The sequence below is a fragment of the Myotis yumanensis genome, unplaced genomic scaffold (assembly GCF_028538775.1).
Source record: "Myotis yumanensis isolate MYYU_CA2020_CCGP unplaced genomic scaffold, mMyoYum1.0.hap1 SCAF_7, whole genome shotgun sequence".
NCBI classification, from domain to species: Eukaryota; Metazoa; Chordata; class Mammalia; order Chiroptera; family Vespertilionidae; genus Myotis; species Myotis yumanensis.
The window spans coordinates 57,761,208-57,779,580 of NW_027223758.1; the positions used below are offsets into that span (position 1 = coordinate 57,761,208).

Genomic DNA, 18,373 nt, shown 5'->3' on the forward strand with positions numbered 1-18,373 from the left:
TAAAGAAAAACACTGCATATTAACTCATGACATTCAAAGGTGGGTTTCAGAGATGTTAAATGTGAAAAAACGTGGACTTTACAGTCGACAAAATATACTTAGCACTATGGGATACTACACAGTAGACTCGTTTTCTTTAATAGAGATTTCAGTTTTCTAATTCATTTTCTACTCATAAAGATCACAAATTAGCTCTTTATAAAAAAATGTGTATCTTTTTGGAAATAGAAGTTTAGTTTAAGGAACTATCATTAAAAAATAAATTATTTAGATATACCCAAATAAAAACGTCTGGATAGATTTATATGCAAGGTATTCACTATGTTCATCTCTATGTGAATAGAAATATAGGTATTTTTTCATGTTTTTTCTTTTTGCTTGTCTTTATAACTTTTTTGTAATAAGCATTATAATTGTTAATTTTTTAAATTGTAATTTCATTTAAGGAAAAGGGGGATTAAGTAAGTGAAAATCTTCAGATTTGGGGTCTGACATACACCATTGTAAAGAACTGTGGTACAAATTACCCCATGTATATATTTTTGCTGCTTTTATTTTAAGGCTTTTTTACTTTTTTTTTTTTTTGGCATACATGTCAACGAAGTGTTTATGTACAAGGACTTAATTAAATATGTTTATATGAAGAATTATAATAGCCCATAGTTCCTTTGGATATTTAACCATACAGGTCTCATGAGGGAGTTTGGGAAAGGAAAACTTTGATTCATATCATTTATTATGGTTTTTCTCTCTTTCCATTATGACCAGAACTGTAACCAAAACAAATGTGTGAAAGGTGACAGAGAAGAGGGGACCTGTGGTCTCAGTGAGAATGCCCTGCCTTCTGCAGCTCTGTTTCGGAAGACTAAGGAGGTGATTTACCAGACTGAATATCTATGGGGACTGTACAACCACCTGGGCATTCATTTCCATGTCTGTCCAGAACGCAACCATTCAATTTTATGACTCTTACTGGATGATAATGGATTAACTGTAATTATTCCAGTCAACATGCCCTTTGGTTATCATTATCTTGCAAATGTGTCAGAGGAAAATGTGCAAATCTGGACGGCAGTGACTATAAAACTGGCACATAGCATTGATTAATACTGAAGAAAAATATATGAACTATTTTTCAATATGATTACTATGAATTTGCTAGAACTATTTCTTGGAAACAAACCTTTTTATTACTTTTCTGTAAATTTATTTAACAAAACTGTTTTTTTGATTGTATCTAAGGAAAGTTCCAGAGGTTAGGTATTTAATTTTAAATATGTGAGGAAACTCTTAATGAAGAATTCAAAATAAAAGAAGAAAAAGCACCAGGTATCTGGGAATTCAAATGTTAAAATACATGAAAAGAATATTAACTACATGAGTGAACTTGTGACAGCAGTAGCATTTTAAATTTCTAAAGACTTTATCCTTGTATATATAAAATAGGCCACAGCAGCATCCATTTTTATAAGTATTGTTTGATTCTATTAATACTAGATTATATAGTCTCAGCCTTAATTCTACATTTGCATTATTTTGTAATTTTTTATTACTATTTTTAAAGAGTTAAAGAAGTTGTACACTTCCATATCAATGCAATAAGGCCCTGCTAGAAAGTTGCTTCAAACACATCTGAATTGTGTATTAAAGCTAACATGTCAATATATGTCTTTGTATAAGTCCAGTTGTATTGTTCTGTAAAGTTACTTTGTAAGGAAATACTTTTGGTACAGTTTTGTGTCCCAGGAAATGTGTATTTTTAATCCTTTCTAAATACACAGTGAGGTTAATAACTGGTGGTTTTCCTATTGAATAGTTTTTTTTTTCAATTGAAAGCTTTCTAAAAGTTATTACCTTGGTAAAAGCTATTACAATGTTAACCTGTCTTTATAATTGGAAGTCATTTAACTGTTTTGCTTAAGAGACCAATAAAATGGCAATAATACTATTAGCTAAAGGGAAGATTGGTTTCCTTTTAAGTGAAACTTGTTCTTATTTGTTCTTAAATATTAGTGCTAAAAACATCAAAGTCTATACTTTTGCTTCTCTGACTTGGTTATTTACAATTATTTTAAATGGGTGGGATTAATTCAATTATATTTTAGTATAAATTTTCAAATAATATTTTTTAGTAAAAAGTTTGTATCATTTTTATGCTGTTAAAATGACTTTTCAGTTATATCTGATAAACATTTTCATGGAATCATCTTTTCCCCTTCATTGTTACGGAATTATATTTATAAAATTATTTTCACACATGTTAATTAAGATGCTTTATTTTGCATGCCTGTTGAACATAGTACCTGTTTTGACTTACAAAAGAGGATATACAGTCATTCCTTAGTATCCACAGGGAATTGGTTGCAAGACTCCTTGCTGATACCATAATCCACAACCACTCAAGTTCTTTATATCAAATGGCATAGTATTTGTACATAACCTACATATATCCTCCCTTATACTTTAAATCTCTTCTCTAGATTATATACAATACTTAATGCTATGTAAATAGTTTTTATACTGTATTGTTAGTGAACAATGACAAGAAAAATGTTTGCACATGTTCATTCAATACAGATGCATGTCAACAAAAACATAACTTTAAATAGACTTTAAAAAGAAAAATGTTAAAGAGGGGACGTTTTATAATGATAAAGGATCCATCAGAATATAAACATTATAAACATGTGCATCTAATAACAGAGAACCAAAATACATGAAGCACAAACTGACAGAAAGTAAGAAAATTTAACAATAATAGTTGGAGACTGCGCCCCATTTTCCTTTACTTTTTTTTCTTTTCTTTTTTTTCTTTTGAATTCTTACCTGAGGATTTGTTTTTTTCATTGATTCTAGCGATAGAGGAAGAAAGAGAGATAAATGATGATGTGAGAAACATCAACCGGTTACCTCCCATATGCACCCTAACTGGGATCGAACACAAAACCTTGGTATGTGCCCTGACTGGGAATCAAACCAAAACAACACTTTGTGCAGAGGACGACACTCTAACCTCTGTGCCACACCGGCAAGGACCTTTTGCTTTCATTTTTTTTTTAATTTTTTAGTTACAGTTATGATACAATACTATATTAGTGTCAGGTGTACAACATAGTAATTAGACATAACTTGCAAAATGATCCATTTTCATTTTTTACATGTATTTGTCCAGTTTTCCTAACCGTTTTTGAAGATACTGTCTTTGCCCCATTGTATATTCTTGCTTCCTTTGTCATAATTGACCCTGTAGATATGGGTTTACTTTTGGACTCTATTCTGTTCCATTGATCTATGTATCAGTTTTTGTGCCAGTACCATGCTGTTTTAATTACTGTAGCTTTGTACTATAGTTCCACATCAAATAGCGTGATACCTCCAACTTTGTTCTTAAGATTACTTTGACTATTCAGGGTCTTTTTACCTTTCATATAAATTTTAGGATTAGTTTTTCTAGTTCTGTGAAAAATGTTATTGGTATTTTGATAGGGATTGCATTACATATGTAGATTGCTTTGGGTGGTATGGACATTTTAATGATGTTAGTTCTTCCTATCCATGAGCACCATATTTCCATTTATTTACGTCTTCAGATTCTTGATTCAGTGTCTAATAGTTTCTGAGTACAGATCTTTTACTTCCTTGGTTAAATTTATTTCTAGGTATTTTATTACTTTTGATGCAATTGTAAATGGAATTGCTTTTTTAATTTCTCTTTCTGATAGTTTGTTATTGATGTATAAAAATGCAGCTCTGCCGAAACCGGTTTGGCTCAGTGGATAGAGCGTCGGCCTGCGGACTGAAAGGTCCCGGGTTCGATTCCGGTCAAGGGCATGTACCTGGGTTGCGGGCACATCCCCAGTAGGAGATGTGCAGGAGGCAGCTGGTCGATGTTTCTCTCTCATCGATGTTTCTAACTCTCTCTCTCTCTCTCCCTTTCTCTCTGTAAAAAATCAATAAAATATATATATAAAAAAAAATGCAGCTCAGCCCAGCTGGTGTGGCTCAGTGGTTGAGCATCGACCTATGGACCAGGAGGTTCGATTCTCAGGTTACATGCCTGGGTTGTGGGCTTGATCCCCAGTAGGGGGCATGCAGGAGGTAGCTGATCAGTGATTCTCATCATTGATGTTTCTATCTTTCCCTCCTTTCCTCTCTGAAATCAATAAAAATGTATTTTTTTTAAAAATGCAACTGATATCTCCCTAGTCAGTTTGGCTAAGTGGTTAGAGTGTTGGCCCTCAGACTTAATGGTCTCGGGTTCATTTCTGATCAAGGGCACATGTCTTGGGTGCAGGCTCAATTCCTGGGCCCAGTTCAGGTGTGTGCGGGAAGCAACCAGTCGATGTATCTCTCTCACATCAATGTTTCTCTCTGTCTCTCCTCCTCCCTTGCACACTCTCTAAAAACATCAATGGTAAAAGTATCTTCAGGTGAGGATTAACAAAAATAAATAAAAATGCAATTGATTTCTGAATATTAATTTTTTATCCTTCTACTTTACTGAGTCATCTATTTTAATCGTTTTTTGGTGGAATCTTTAGAGTTTTCTCTATAAAGTATCATGTCATCTGTAAATAATGACAGTTTGACTTCTTTCTGTCCTGTTTGGATGCTTTCTTTTTCTTGTCTGATTGCTGTGGCTAGGACTTCCAATACTATGTTGAATAAAGGTGGTAAAAATGGATGTCTTTGTCTTGTTCCTGATCTTAAACAAAAATTTTTCAGCCTGGTCCATGTGGCTGAGTGTCAACATATGCATTGAGAAGTCACTGGTTTGATTCCCGGTACATGCCCGAGTTGCGGGATCACGCCTCAGCAGGGGAGTGTGCAGGAGGCAGCCTATCCATATTGATGGTTCTCTCTTTCATCGGTGTTTCTCCTCTCCCTTTCTCTCTCTCTCAAATCAGTAAAAACATTTTTTTAGCTTTTCACCATTAAGTATGATGTTAATTTTGGGTTGGTCATATATGGCCTTTATTATGTTGTGGGATGTTCTATCACCATTTTGCTGAGAATTTTTATCAGAAATGGATGTTGGATTTTGTCAAGTGCTATTCTGCATTTATATGATAATAATGTTTAGTCTTCATTTTGTTTATGTGGTGTATCGTGTTCATTAATTTATGGATATTGAACCAACTTTGCATGCCAGGAATAAATTCCACTTGATCATGGTATATGATCTTTTTAATGTATTGATGAATTCGGTTTGCTAATACTGGATTCTGTTGAGGATTTTTGCATCTATGTTCATCAGGAATATTGGCCTATAATTTTTTTTATTTTTTAGTGTCTGGTTTTGCTATCAGATATACCCCATTCTCAATAATAGGTAGAACAATTAGACCAACTAATAGATAAAACCAACAACACAATGGAAAGAACACTATAAACCAGCGGTTCTCAACCTGTGGGTCGCGACCCCTTTGGGGGTTGAATGACCCTTTCACAGGGGTCGCCTAAGACCATCGGAAAACACATATATAATTACATATTGTTTTTGTGATTAATCACTATGCTTTAATTATGTTCAATTTGTAACAATGAAATTGGGGGTCACCAAAACATGAGGAACTGTATTAAAGGGTCGAGGCATTAGGAAGGTTGAGAACCACTGCAGTATAAACCAACTAGGTTTAACAAGCACATAGGACATTTCACCCAACAACAACCTTATGCATTCTTAAGCACATGCAGGAAGTTCTCCAGGATAGACCATAGGCTAGGGCTAGGCTATAAAACAAACCCAAAAATGTAAAGGGACAGAAGTAATACAAAGTAGGTTCTGTGGTCACAATGCAATGAAATTTGAAATAATGGGAACATTGGGAAACTCAAATACTTGGAAATTAAACAATACGCTCCTAGATAACCAATAGGTCATAGAGAAAATCAAAAGGAATTCAGAAAATATTTTGAGATGAGTGAAAAGAAAACACACCAGAAGTTATGGGATGTGTCTAAAGCAGTGCTTAGAGGGAAATGTAGTTATAAATAACCACATTAAGAAAGAAGAAAGGCCTGGCCGATGTGGCTTGGTTGATTGAGCAGCACCCCATGTACCAGGAGGTTGTTGGTTTGATTCCTAGTCAGGGCATATGCCTGGGTTGTGGGCTCGATCCTCAGTGGGTGACATACAGGAGGCAGCCAATCAATGATCCTCTTTCATCGATGTTTCTTTCCCTCTCCCTCTGAAATCAATTTTAAAAAATGGTTTAAAAAAAGTGGGACTACATCAAACTAAAGCTTCTGACCAGCAAAGGATAACATCAACAACATGAAAAGACCAAGTATCAAATGGGAGAAAATATTTTTAAATCATATATTTGATAAGGGGTTAATATCCAAAATCTATAAAGAAGTCATATGATTCAATAGAAAGAGCGAAAGAAAATCCAATTTAAAAATGAGCAGACTTTTTTCCTTAAAACCTCCAAGGTCTTTAGGCCCCAGGCATGTGACAGCTGGCCTCAGCGTGCTCTGTGCTTTTTTCTGTGTGGTCCCAGGCTCAGCAATGGCACCCGATTGGAATCTACATTAACCTGGTCGACACCATTCACTCCCCTCTGGTAACTTCCTTAGACCCTGTCTCACCCAACTGTGTACAGTCTAAGGCTCTTTCAGGGGCTGAGCCTTATGAGTAGCCTTATGCCCTATACCTTTTGCAGAGCTGCCCAGGCTCGGTACCAGTGGCAGCCGGCCTCAGTTCACAGTGTGGCCTCTTCCATGCACCTCCAGGCCAGCACAGGGAGCTACCAACCATGGATCACTTTGTAGCTCCTACCACTTAGCCCAGCCGTGGGCAAACTGCGGGCCCGCCAGATCCGGCCCGTTTGAAATGAATAAAACTATTGAAATAAAAAAAAAGACCGTACCCTTTTATGTAATGATGTTTACTTTGAATTTATATTAGTTCACACAAACACTCCATCCATGCTTTTGTTCCGGCCCTCCGGTCCAGTTTAAGAACCCATTGTGGCCCTCGAGTCAAAAAGTTTGCCCACCCCTGACTTAGCCCCAGGCTGGTCACAGGTAGCTGCTGACATTGGCCTGCACTGAAGCCCCTCCCAAGGGGATTTTTTTTCATTGATTTTTCAGAGAGAATGAAAAGGAGCGGGGGAAGAGGGGGAAAGAAACATCGATGTGAGAGAGAAACATAGATTGGTTGCCTCCTGCATGCTCCCCACCCGGGGCCAGGGATTGAACCTGCAACCCAGGCACGTGTCCTAGCTGGGAAAATCCAGCCCTGGAACCTTTGGTATGCAGGTCAACGCTCCAACCATGGAGCCACACGGGCCAGGGAGTTGTGCCCATTTAAACTCCCTCTGACCATGAACGAGAGTTTCTGTCTGCATTCACACTAAGAGAATTGTCAGATTGTAAAATTTTTGTCAATCTGGTAGGATGTAGTATCTATCGTAGATATTAATTACTCTGCACTTCCATGAGGTTGAGCATATATTTTTTATTGGCCATTTAACTTTCTTTTGTATAGTGCAGATTCCAGTCTTTTGTCCTTTTTTCTATGGGATTGTCTTTTTCTTGTTGATTTATTGTTGTTGATTCGTTAAGTTCCTCTCAACTCTATCAGCTACATGTTGAGAACATGTGAGGGGCCTGGAGGAGGGAAAGCTTCAGAGTGAATGAGGACTGCAGGGTCTGAGGGTAGAGTGAAGGTCCCCAGGCATGAAGAAAACTCCACACAGAGGGAGCAGTTTATGCAAAGATTTTATTTGCTTAAAGGCCTTCAATCAGACATAACTGGAAACAGGTAATAAGAGGAAAGTATCCCTTTCCCTCCTCAGCCCTCTTCAGGCAAGTTAGATTAGTTTCTGGATTTAACGTTCTTCGTTTAAAGACTAGTTTTGATGTGGATGACACGGCTCTGCGTGTTTCTCTTGGGCCTTAGCTCTGCCTCTCAAGACTCCCCTCGGATCCAGCGCCCTGCGTCTCTTGGTGAGGGGGGGAACCTCCTCTGACCAAAACGGTTTTCGTTGTCCAGACTTGCTCCCTTTCAGACTTTCCCTAACCTATGAGATTATGCATAATGAATTCATCCTTCAGAAGACATCATTAATTTTTATTTCCCTGGCAATCATTTAGGAACAGCAGTTCAAAGCTTAAAATGGATTTCCCTTTTATTTATTATCTCTACAGTTGACAGACCTTTCTGGCTAAGCAGTGATTTGGCAATGGTTGGTTCTTACTTCCAGCTTTTTAAAAGTGAAGTTCAGGAAAACTAATTCTAAGGCAGCATAGGTTTGAATCCTTAGTTGGCCCCTCATTACCTCATCCATGAGGGCGGGAAGCACTCTGGCTGGAGATCACATGCTTTGGCCTAGGGAGAGGGTGACTCTTATTTTGTTCTGGGCCTCAGAGTGGGGTGGGGAAGCTGAAAATAGTCATTTCTTGGCTGCCTGGGTCAGGCGAGGGCCTCGCTAATATGGGTCCATTTACAAGTGAGAACGAGAAACAAGCCTCTGGAGGTTGGCCTTCCCAGTCACTCTGATGTGAGCAGAGTTGATAAAGGCCCAAGGAAAGGTAAGGGCCGTTTAGATTTCTTCATGTTGTGCACATTTGTTACAAGATCAAGCTGAAGCATGCTCTTCTGTTCAAAGTTTGAGTTTTCAACTTGTGTCCAAGTTAGCATCCCCAGATCCCAGTTCTCCCCCAAATTTAATGCCACTTTACCACTATATATTACGTATGTGAACTTGGTCCACTGTCTTACAAAAGCCAGATACCTATCTATCTTTCACTCATTTACCCTTGTGTTAATGAACACTGATATATGCCAGGCACTGTGCCAGGCATAGGGTGAAAGCATGAATAAGGAGAATAAGAAATCATTTTTCTTCAACAAACCTGCATTGAAAACTAATCAATGGTGTTGGAGGTGAGAGTCGATGTGACCTTTGGAAAGGATTCAAGGTTGGAAGGAGGCATGAGGGGCTCTGGGTGCTGGTCATGACTTGCTTCATTATCTGGGTGCTGATTGCATAGTCACTTTGTGAAAATTCATTCATAAATCACTTGTGATTTAAGTACTTTTTATAATGCTGTATGTTGATAAAATTTACATTAGAAACTAATCTATAAATACTTACTTTTTAAAATCCTTTATGGCATTGGAATCCCTGGTACTAAAGGGAAAGATAGTTTTAGGGTTGAAATATGCTGGAACTGAGTGCTGGTACATTTTTTCTAATGTTCTGCCTATTTCTCCCAGGAGTCCTGGCACCACCACTTCCCCCGCAAACAACCACTTGGAAAGCATAACCTCAGAATATTCTGGGAATAAAATATTTTGTTTTTATATTTTAAAAATTAAGGAAAACATGTAAGAGTGTAATAGAAGACGAAGTCACTTTCCTACTTGACCCCTCAGCATTCTCTGCATATGAAACTCGTCTCACCTGTATTTGCCATTAGTCAAAAGATATTAGCAACTTTTATCTGCCCATGGCTTATTATTTATGTTGTTGTAGTCTTTTAACCAATAAATGATCAAAGATGTCAATGGGCTGAGATGGTGAGCTCCATTTGAGCATGCCCTTCCCTGCTCTGCGTTATTTAAATGTGCTGGGACCTGGCCAGAGAATTTAAATGTGATGTTGCACCATGGTGCTGTGTTCTTTCTTAGCTCCTCAGGGTGAGTTTAAAAGTGATTAAGTCTGGCCCTGGCTGGCTCAGATGGTTGAGCACCAAAAGGTCACCGGTTCAATTGCTGGTCAGGGCACAATCCAGGTTGTGGATTCAGTCCCCAGTACCACATTGATGTTTCTCTCTCCCTTCCTCCCTCCCTCTCTAAAACCAATAAAAATATTTTTTGAAAAAGTGAGTAAGTCTGAAAAGACTGAGCCAAAGAAACTCATGCAAATATCCTGCTTCATTGACAACTAAATAACCTAGTTGTCAGTGCTTAATGAACTTGTTTTTTTACAATATAAACTTCAAAAAGTTACCAAAATACATGAGGTAATAGCAGAACAGAAGAACTTTTCCCGAATAAAGTTATGACTTAGAGCAGTTCAATTCTTTCTCATTTTCTGGTTTTATTATTTGCATTGACGTTTACTAATATTTTAGCCTTTATAAATACTGTTTGTATTAAACAAACATAGTGTGTCTTTCAGTTCATCTTAGGTCTCTTAGAGTGACCAAACCCAGGGCACTTTGGAAGATGAAAGGAGACACTAAAAAGAATTAGCAATGTTAACTGACCCACAACGGAGTAACCTGGGACTGGCCCGGGCAAATCAGGCTATCTGGACAGCCCCCCTACTTTTAGATAAGGGGATAAAAACAAACAACAAACTAGAGCTTGTTTTTCTCCACTCGCCTGTACTGGACCCTTTAACAGTGAAATGTCCTGCACCCGTTGGTCATGTTCATGACTCCTCGGTCCTACCTGGTTCTGCCTCATCTACATCCTTCAAAGACCACCTGCTTTAGCTAATCTGCGGGCTAGCTCCTGCCTTTGCTTATTAAAAACATACAGTGCACAGGTCACAACTGCAATCACTTCCTCTCTTGCGATCACATTCATTTTTCTTATCAGCTGATTTTAAGCAAAACAAAACAAAAATAGAAACACTTCTCCACAGCCTTTTCCAATTAATGTTCAACTTTTCTGATTGCCTCAATCTCTCTTCATCATTCCGAGGTATGCTGTTTTTACAATGCTATATTCTTTATTTGTGACTTTATTCCTATTGCTTACACTATTACAGATGCCGCCATTTTTCCCCTCTTTGCCCACCTTCTCACCGCCCCCGCCCCATCATCCTCCCTTCCCTCTGGCCATCACCACACTGTTGTCTGTGTCTGTGGGTTTTGCATATAAGTTCTTTGGCTAATCGTTCACCTTCTTTCATCCAGTCACCCCTCTCCCCTACCCTCGACAGCTGTCAGTCTGTTCCGTGGACAATGCTCTATATTCTATTTACTAAATGTAACTTTGTACATGTTCTGAAGTCATTTCAAACATGTGTGCCTTGCTTCCCAGTCAATGAACATAAAAGCTAAATCTGTTTTTCTCTGGCTTCCATATTGCCTGGGATAGTGTTCAATATGTAAAACTTCCTCAATATGCTCCCAACGAAACAAATCTCTGGATGGCCACAAAACCTCAAGAACTTCTTATCTCCCCAAATATACCATTTTCTTATTGTTTCCAGACTTAAGTTGAAATACAGTTGATTCTCATTATTCGTAGACTGTGTTTGTGAATTAGCCTACTCCCTAAATTTATGTGTAACTCCAAAAGCAGCAAGTACTGCAGCACTTCATGCCCATCTGTGGACGTGTGAGAAACACGACTTGCCCGATGTGCACGTTCCCAGCTGAAGTCCAGCAAGGCGAGGCTCTGCCTTCTTGTTTTAGCTCCCATGCTATAAACAGGCATCCTTTTCATTTTCGTGCTCTTTGTGAGTCATTTTGCTGTTCAAAACGGCCTCAGTCATAGTGCTGAGTGCTGTCTAGTGTTTCTAAGCACAAGAAGACTGTGGTGTGCCTCGTGGAGAAAATATGTTAGTTAAGTATGACTTGCAGTGGTGTTAGCCATGAGTTCAATGTTAATGAACCAATAATATATATTAAGTAAGGTGCCTTTAAAAGAAACACATATAAAACAGGATCATGTATTGACTGGTTGACAAAACCATTGTGACCAGAGGTTTGTAGGAACTACTCTGTATGTCCCCTAGAAGCAATGTATAGCATTCCCTAATTCAGTGTTTGCAGCAACTTTATAGAACATACTGTGCTAAATGATGAGAATTGACTGGATTCAAATACTTAAACCACTGCTTAGAACTGCACAACCTGAAATACTGGAGAGAGTTAATTTGCTCATGAATATTATTCTAATGAGTATGAACCAAGATTGTGCTAAAATTGATTAACTTAAAATCATCAAACTCATTCTGCCTATATAAAACAGTTTGCTGATTCCAGAACAATCAACTCTCATTCCATAAATAAATGATGAACTACAACATAGTTTGATGTGGCTTGCAATGATGAAGAATTATTGCCTAAGCTATTATAGCTCTCTTGGTAAGAAACAAACACATTCTTAGAGCCTATTTTTGTCAGTTATTTCTTATAAAGAAAAAAAAAAGTGTTCAGAATCATATGATAAGTGTGACAGCAATAAATTCTCAAATGTAATATTTGGCTTAAAGTTAGTTATAGGGAGCAGCCTTAGAATGAAGAAACATCTGGAAAAAATTGGGGGATATGGAATTAGTAACTAATTTCATCTTTTTAAGGAAGAAGATATTCATGGTTGAGTTGCCTGATGATCTGCATTTATTTTTGTGGCGTTATTAATGCTCCTAAACAATGAGCTGAGCTACGTGCTTTCTCTTGGGGAGCAGGAGGAAGAAACTGGGCTAGAAATCACCCACCACACCCAGGGGCAGACCACAGAACCTGCATTGTTTCCCTGAACAGCCATCTCTGTGTGCTGTAATGTTCATGAACTATCCTGTACCCACCAATGTAAGAGAAGCATGTGTCTCTCCATTTTACTTTTATCCAATCCCAGGGTTCCCCACTTTGCTTTCTCCATCGGCCTTCATCTACCACCAATGGCTTTCATGTAATCCTCCCTACGCCTCCCCCTTTCATTGTAATGCATAAAATGAACTGCAAAACTGCCCTTCTCCAGAGCATTTTCTCAATTCGTTGAGATTTTGATTCCCAGCAGTTGTCTTCAGTTTGAGTCAAATAAACTCATAAAAATTCTCTACAGGTTTGGGCATTTCCTATGTCGACAAAGCAAAGATGAGAGAGAAGCGTGGGACACCCAGGCAAGTCTTAAAGGCTTGAGCACATCCGAGATGCAAAATCTGTTCATCTTGATCCAATGTCTGTGCCCAGATGACTGAGCATGGTGATGGGGGAACATCCTGTCTGCGGTCTCTGTGAGGATCGCCTTCCTTCCACCTGGGGGCCCAGGGCCCAGCAGGCTCACTGCTTCGTGAGAAGTACCCCCAAGTTCAGAGCCCGATGAGGATCTCTTATCATGACCAACAGTGAGGGAATGGGTTATGGAGTAGTTCTACTTCGCATTTTTGCTTTAGGTAAGTTGGTCACAATCAAGAGTGTAAGTCACTATGGGGCACTTTTTATTTAAAAGCAGAAGAGATTCCTTTAGATTGTTATAGCAAACTGAGTTTTCAAGGACTTAAGGGAGTGGGCGGCTGATGAGCAATCCACACTTCCAGCATCCTACCATTTGTGTCCACATTATTGCTTATGGCTGGGACCAGATGACCTGCCCACATTAGCCTGTTTCCTAAGGTGTGTGAGCTCTCTACCCTCACGAAGCTCCTGGAGGGCTCTGTGGTTCTTAGTTTGATGTGTCCCTTCCTCTGGCGAGAGAAGAGGAAGGGAAGAGAGTCTCTTGGGGTCTTGGCCTGAGAGCCAAGAGTCTTCTTCCATCTTCCCAGAGCAGCCCCACACTGAGGACACGTGGGCTTGTCTGTAATAACTGTGACTCACGTAATGGACTGAGCATCAGAAACTTCATACCCTTCATTGCACAGCAGCACACGGAAGCTCGATAAACACAGAGCCATGTACAAATCCTCAGTATTTTTGTACAATGCCTAGCAGGGAACAGATGCTCAGAATAAAATTTATTTACTGACTTAAATATAATTTGTGGTCCTCTCAATGAGAAGTTGGTTCTCAAATTCTGGAACTAGAATATAACTTCCTACTCTAACTTCGATTCAATGGAAAAAATAGATTTGACTTGATCAGTTCATCTTCACTCTCAAGTTTGAGAATTATCTGTATTGAAGTTGTGATTGTTAGCTGTTAATTTTAGATAGACACACACCTGTGTGTTTCCTCCATTCCCCCCCCCCCCCCCACCCTGCTGTCCCTCTCCTTCATTTCTGGGCTCCGTTTCTTCCCTATGACACTTTGTGAACAGAAATCGTGTCAGGATGGGGACGGTAGTGCAGCCACACAGAAAGATACAGATTGGTTATGCAAGGCAGCTTCTTGTCCCTTTCTGCTGTTTTCCCCTTGGGGTGGCTCTTTTGAAGGCTGGGATGACTTCAGTCCCTATTGGCATGATCCGCCCCTTGGAGAGTTCATAAACAGACTATGTCCTTACATGGTATAATTTCTGCTTGGATCTTGCAAAGTTTCTACTTAGGGAACGTTCTCTCATTTGCAAATCAAAAGACCAACATCCCCCTTCAAAACATATTAGAAAAGAAACGGGCCAATGGCCTCATTTAGTAGCGCAGGGAACGCAGCAAAGCCTTATTATTGCCCACATAACTCACAGCCAACAGTGTAATAACAGCTCACAGTCATTACAGTTAACCTACACCGATAACCTCACTCTAGTGTTCATTCCATGCAGTGGGTAAACTCAAATAGAAGAACACAGCCCTTTGGTCTGAATTTTATGTAACATTATTCAGGGGGTTTGCTTCATCCCCCAAAGAAATTGATAAAGATGAGTGTTACTCACGAATATGAAGAAAATATGCAGGCAGGTGACAAGACATGGCTAGCCGTGTCTCAACTGTTAAGAAGCAAAGGGACTGTGGTGGAGTAAATGGGTTTACTGTTGATAGAAAAACAAAGGAGGACCGCAGCAGCAGAGGCCGAGGTTGCCTTTCAAAGGTCAGTGTGATGCGCCTCTGAAGCTTTGGGGAGGTGGAGGGGCGGTGGCTTCCACGGTCCCCTGCTGCCCCGCATGGTGGCTTGGAAACGGTTAAATGGATGGACGAGGCAGAGTTGGGCGCAGAAAAAGAAGAGGATCCGCGTTCATTTCCCCCTAAACTCTCCTAAATCCAAATGCGGGGGAACGGCCGCGTCTTGCCAGAAGAGGAAATGCGAGTCGCCTCTGATAAAGGACTGATAACGGTGTCCCGTTCACCCTGGGAAGCCGGCACCCAGGCTCGACGTGAGGACTGCGCCGCGCCGGCTGCGGCCACTTCCCGAGGGGCCGGGGCGCGCCTGCTGGAAGGTGGGAGGCGGGGTTGCCCGGCTGCTGGGAAGAGACCAAAGGAATGAGTAATTGGAAATTCTGTAACACAGACCCTTCTCCCAAGCCCTTTGGCCCTTTCACCCCACGGCCCCTGCTGAGCGGCCGGGGGACTGGAGACACGGAGTCGTGGTGGAGGGAGAGTCACGTTTCGGAGAGGGAAGTGAAATAGAGGGCGGCACCCGGGGGGACCTGTGCGTCATTGAGGGACCGAGGAGAAGCCCGGGCCCACGGGGTGGAAAAGGAGAAGTGGTAGCGAGAAGCCGGAGGGGGCGGCCGCGGAGCGCGGTGGGGGCGCCGCGAAGGGCCCGAGCCTCCTGCTTCCTCCGGCCGCGCCCCGGCCGCCCGCACACTCGCGCGCTCGCCGCGACCCGCCGCGCTCCGGATCCCGCCCCGCGCGCACAATGTGGCCCCGGCCCCGCGCGTCCTGGCGCTGGGCGCTGGCCCTGCTGGCCCTGGGCGGCGCGGGACTGTGCCAAGCCGGCCCCGCGCGGCCCGGTGCCAGGAACAAGTAAGTGCGGGGCCCCTCTTTTCGCCCCCAGGACGGCGAGGCCACCCCCTCAAAGCCCTGGGCTGGGCCCCGAAACTGCCCTGCCAGAGGCGATAAGCCGCAGCCGGGGTCCCCCGCGGACTGCCCCTGGGGGGCGCCTCCTGCGGGTGGCCGTGCGCTCCGTGGTCCGCGCGGGGTCCCGGCGACCTCGCCAGCGCCTCCAGCAGTGCTGCCTCCTGGGCCGCGCGCAGAGGGCCGTCCCGCAGAGCAGAGGGATCAGAAAACCCCTCCCAGGACTTGCTGGGGTCCTTGGGGCCGGGTGCTCCCCCTTCCCGTCTCTGTTAGGGGAAAGGTGCCGGCTCTCCAAGCCCGGCCTCCCTCGCCCCATCTGCTCCATCTGCCGCTGCAGCAGCTAGTCCATCTCCCCCAGCCTCAGGTTTACACACCGCCCCTCTCCCTCTCTCTCCGCCCCAGGAATTGGTGCGCCTACATCGTGAACAAGAATGTGAGCTGCTCTGTGCAGGAGGGAAGTGAGAGTTTTATCCAGGCTCAATACAACTGCCCCTGGAACCAGATGCCCTGCCCGTCCGCGCTGGTGTGAGTCCTGGTGCCGGGGAGCGGGCGGGGGCGGTGGGGTGGGGTCCGAGCGTGGGGCTCCGGCCGCTGCGTAAATCGCTTCCCCGGCGGGTGCGAGCTCCGCAGCTGAAAAGTTTCAGCGCGAGCGGGGCCGGGGCCCGCAGGGTAGTGAAGACGCATGTGTTGCCCTGAGCGAGCGTTGATGATACCCAGGACCTGCTCGTGATCACCAGGGCACAGGCGGGAGTGAACAAAGCCCCTACCCCCATCCCTCCCCCCCCCCCCCTCTCTCTCTCTCTCTCTCTCTCTCCAATTTTATTACTAACATAAGGCAGCTGGACCTAATTAGATCCATATTGTGAGTTCTGGGGCATACAGAAATTTCAGCACGTATACTGCTAAAAATGCTTATATGTAGGATTAGCGGGGTGTCCTAAAACAGATGAGTTTTGTTGAGATGTCCCTGTAAAACTGACCTCATCCAGGGCTGTAAATCTCTGAAGTCCCAGGAATAACTTGTTTAAAAGTGTGTTGTCGTTGTTTGTTTTTTTCCAAGTTAGATTTGGGGATTGGCTAAGAGGTTGTCATGAGAGCATAGTTTTTAAAGACAAGGGGAGGAATTAATCATCTTTTTGCTTAGAAAGATTTCACCAGCTTAAAAAACACACACACACACACAAAGAGGAAGGCAATGCGATAGAGTGAAGATTCCTTTAAATTCAGCACACTCATTCAGTGCTCAGGGCACGTCTTCGTGTTTTGTGTAAGCCCGATATCCGAGGACAAGCCCATGTGAATACACGGCTGTTGGGGAACACATCCGATGGCTGAAATTAATTGTTTTCCCCTAAGAATACGTTGTTTGTCTTAGAGCACAGTTGTCATTGCAGCAAAGAATAATAGCCAGTAGGGGGATTTGTCTTTGGCAAAGCAAAGGGAGGGCCTGAAACTTGTCCTCCAGAAAACCTCCTTCCAGAGACCTGAACCTTCAGGCAAGTGAGGTGCCAGTGGTCCCTAAGTCACCCCCCAGGGGCGGCTATGGGAACTGCAGACAGAAAAGGGATAATTCCTCTGGGTCACCAACCACCTAGAAGAGATCTCACCTTTGATGACACAGAGAAACAGGCAGAAGGGGAATCGCTGGCTGCAGCGTTGAGCTAGGCAGATTGTCAGGGGCGCAGTGCAGTCGCTCTGTCTGCATCTGAGGTCGGTAAGATACAAACCCACAGTCTATGGTTAGCAGTCAGTGAATTCAGAACCATGTAAGATTTTTACATTGTGGTAGAGACCTGTAAATAGTCAATACAATTTGAATTGATTTCTATAAAATTAGATTTGTTAATCAGGAATATTTCATTTGTCTTACACAAGAGTAGAATTTTGTGCCTCTTTATAACTTTAATATTTACTTGTAACAAGTCAGAAATAAACAAATTTTTCATTTGGGGAGGTAATACTTTTAAATGATTTTTTTAAAGTTTCTGAAAATATTTTAGTGCTTGGGAAATCAAGCGGCGCTTTAATTGTTGTATTTCACCAAAACCAGTGAAACAAATTCTCTATCTTCAGTGGGGGGTGAATCTCCTCCAGACCAGCAGGTGAGAGAAAGGCCGGTGGGAAGGATATCCAATGGGAAGCATAAAAATTGCAATTTTACGAAACAAGACCAAAGTCAGTGACCTCGGTATTTTTATTCTATAATAACCGTGTAAATGATTCAAATGTGCTTGTAAGTACTGCATTAAAAGTGAAATTTAAAAAATAAAAACACTGTTTTAGCCAGTCAAGCTGAAAATCTTGAAGTTAACTTAAGGGGCTAACTCAGTCCTCAGTCCTCAGACTGCACAGTACTCAACTCAGTCCTGTTCTTTTCTTTCTGTGTCTTTAGAGACAGGAAAGGACCAGTTTACCTTACTTTTCAACTACGAAATGTTTTCTAAATGTTGAGGATTAGTAGATAAATGAAGACAAAAAGAGAAACATTTTTTAACACTTAAATGAGAAAGAATGGCTGTTTGACATAGCATTTTCTGGGTTTGCTGATGAGGAACTTCTCTCAGTTCCAGGCTCTGTTAGGTGAGGTCTTCATCGCTGGGGCCTTAGACCTGAGGCCTGGGGAGGGGAGGTTCGTTCGGACCACTTTCCAGGCCGTGTGAGAAGCACAGCTGTACTTGTTTATTTGCCCTTCACAGGTGTTGCGTTTTTTACAAACTACGGCCAGGCCTTCCACCCGCAGAATGACTGCATCTCGCTGAGTGCAGTGCTCGCTTTGTGCGGTGGTCTGG

The 18,373-nt window shown here is 42.0% G+C and overlaps 2 protein-coding genes across 3 annotated transcripts in view; both read left to right on the forward strand.

Moving 5' to 3' along the window:
* SMCHD1 (structural maintenance of chromosomes flexible hinge domain containing 1) overlaps positions 1–5,177 on the forward strand; it is a 152,621-nt gene extending 147,444 nt beyond the window's left edge. For both annotated transcript variants that reach the window (XM_070420560.1, XM_070420559.1), the window contains one exon: positions 769–5,177. In XM_070420560.1, coding sequence (XP_070276661.1) covers positions 769–793 — 25 coding nt within the window. In that variant the 3' untranslated portion in view covers positions 794–5,177. The remainder of the gene's footprint in view (positions 1–768) is intronic.
* Positions 5,178–15,426: 10,249 nt separating this feature from the next.
* The window catches only part of EMILIN2 (elastin microfibril interfacer 2), a 43,144-nt gene continuing 40,197 nt past the window's right edge, over positions 15,427–18,373 (forward strand). The window contains exons 1-2 of the mRNA XM_070420561.1: positions 15,427–15,533; positions 15,987–16,109. Coding sequence (XP_070276662.1) covers positions 15,427–15,533; positions 15,987–16,109 — 230 coding nt within the window. The remainder of the gene's footprint in view (positions 15,534–15,986; positions 16,110–18,373) is intronic.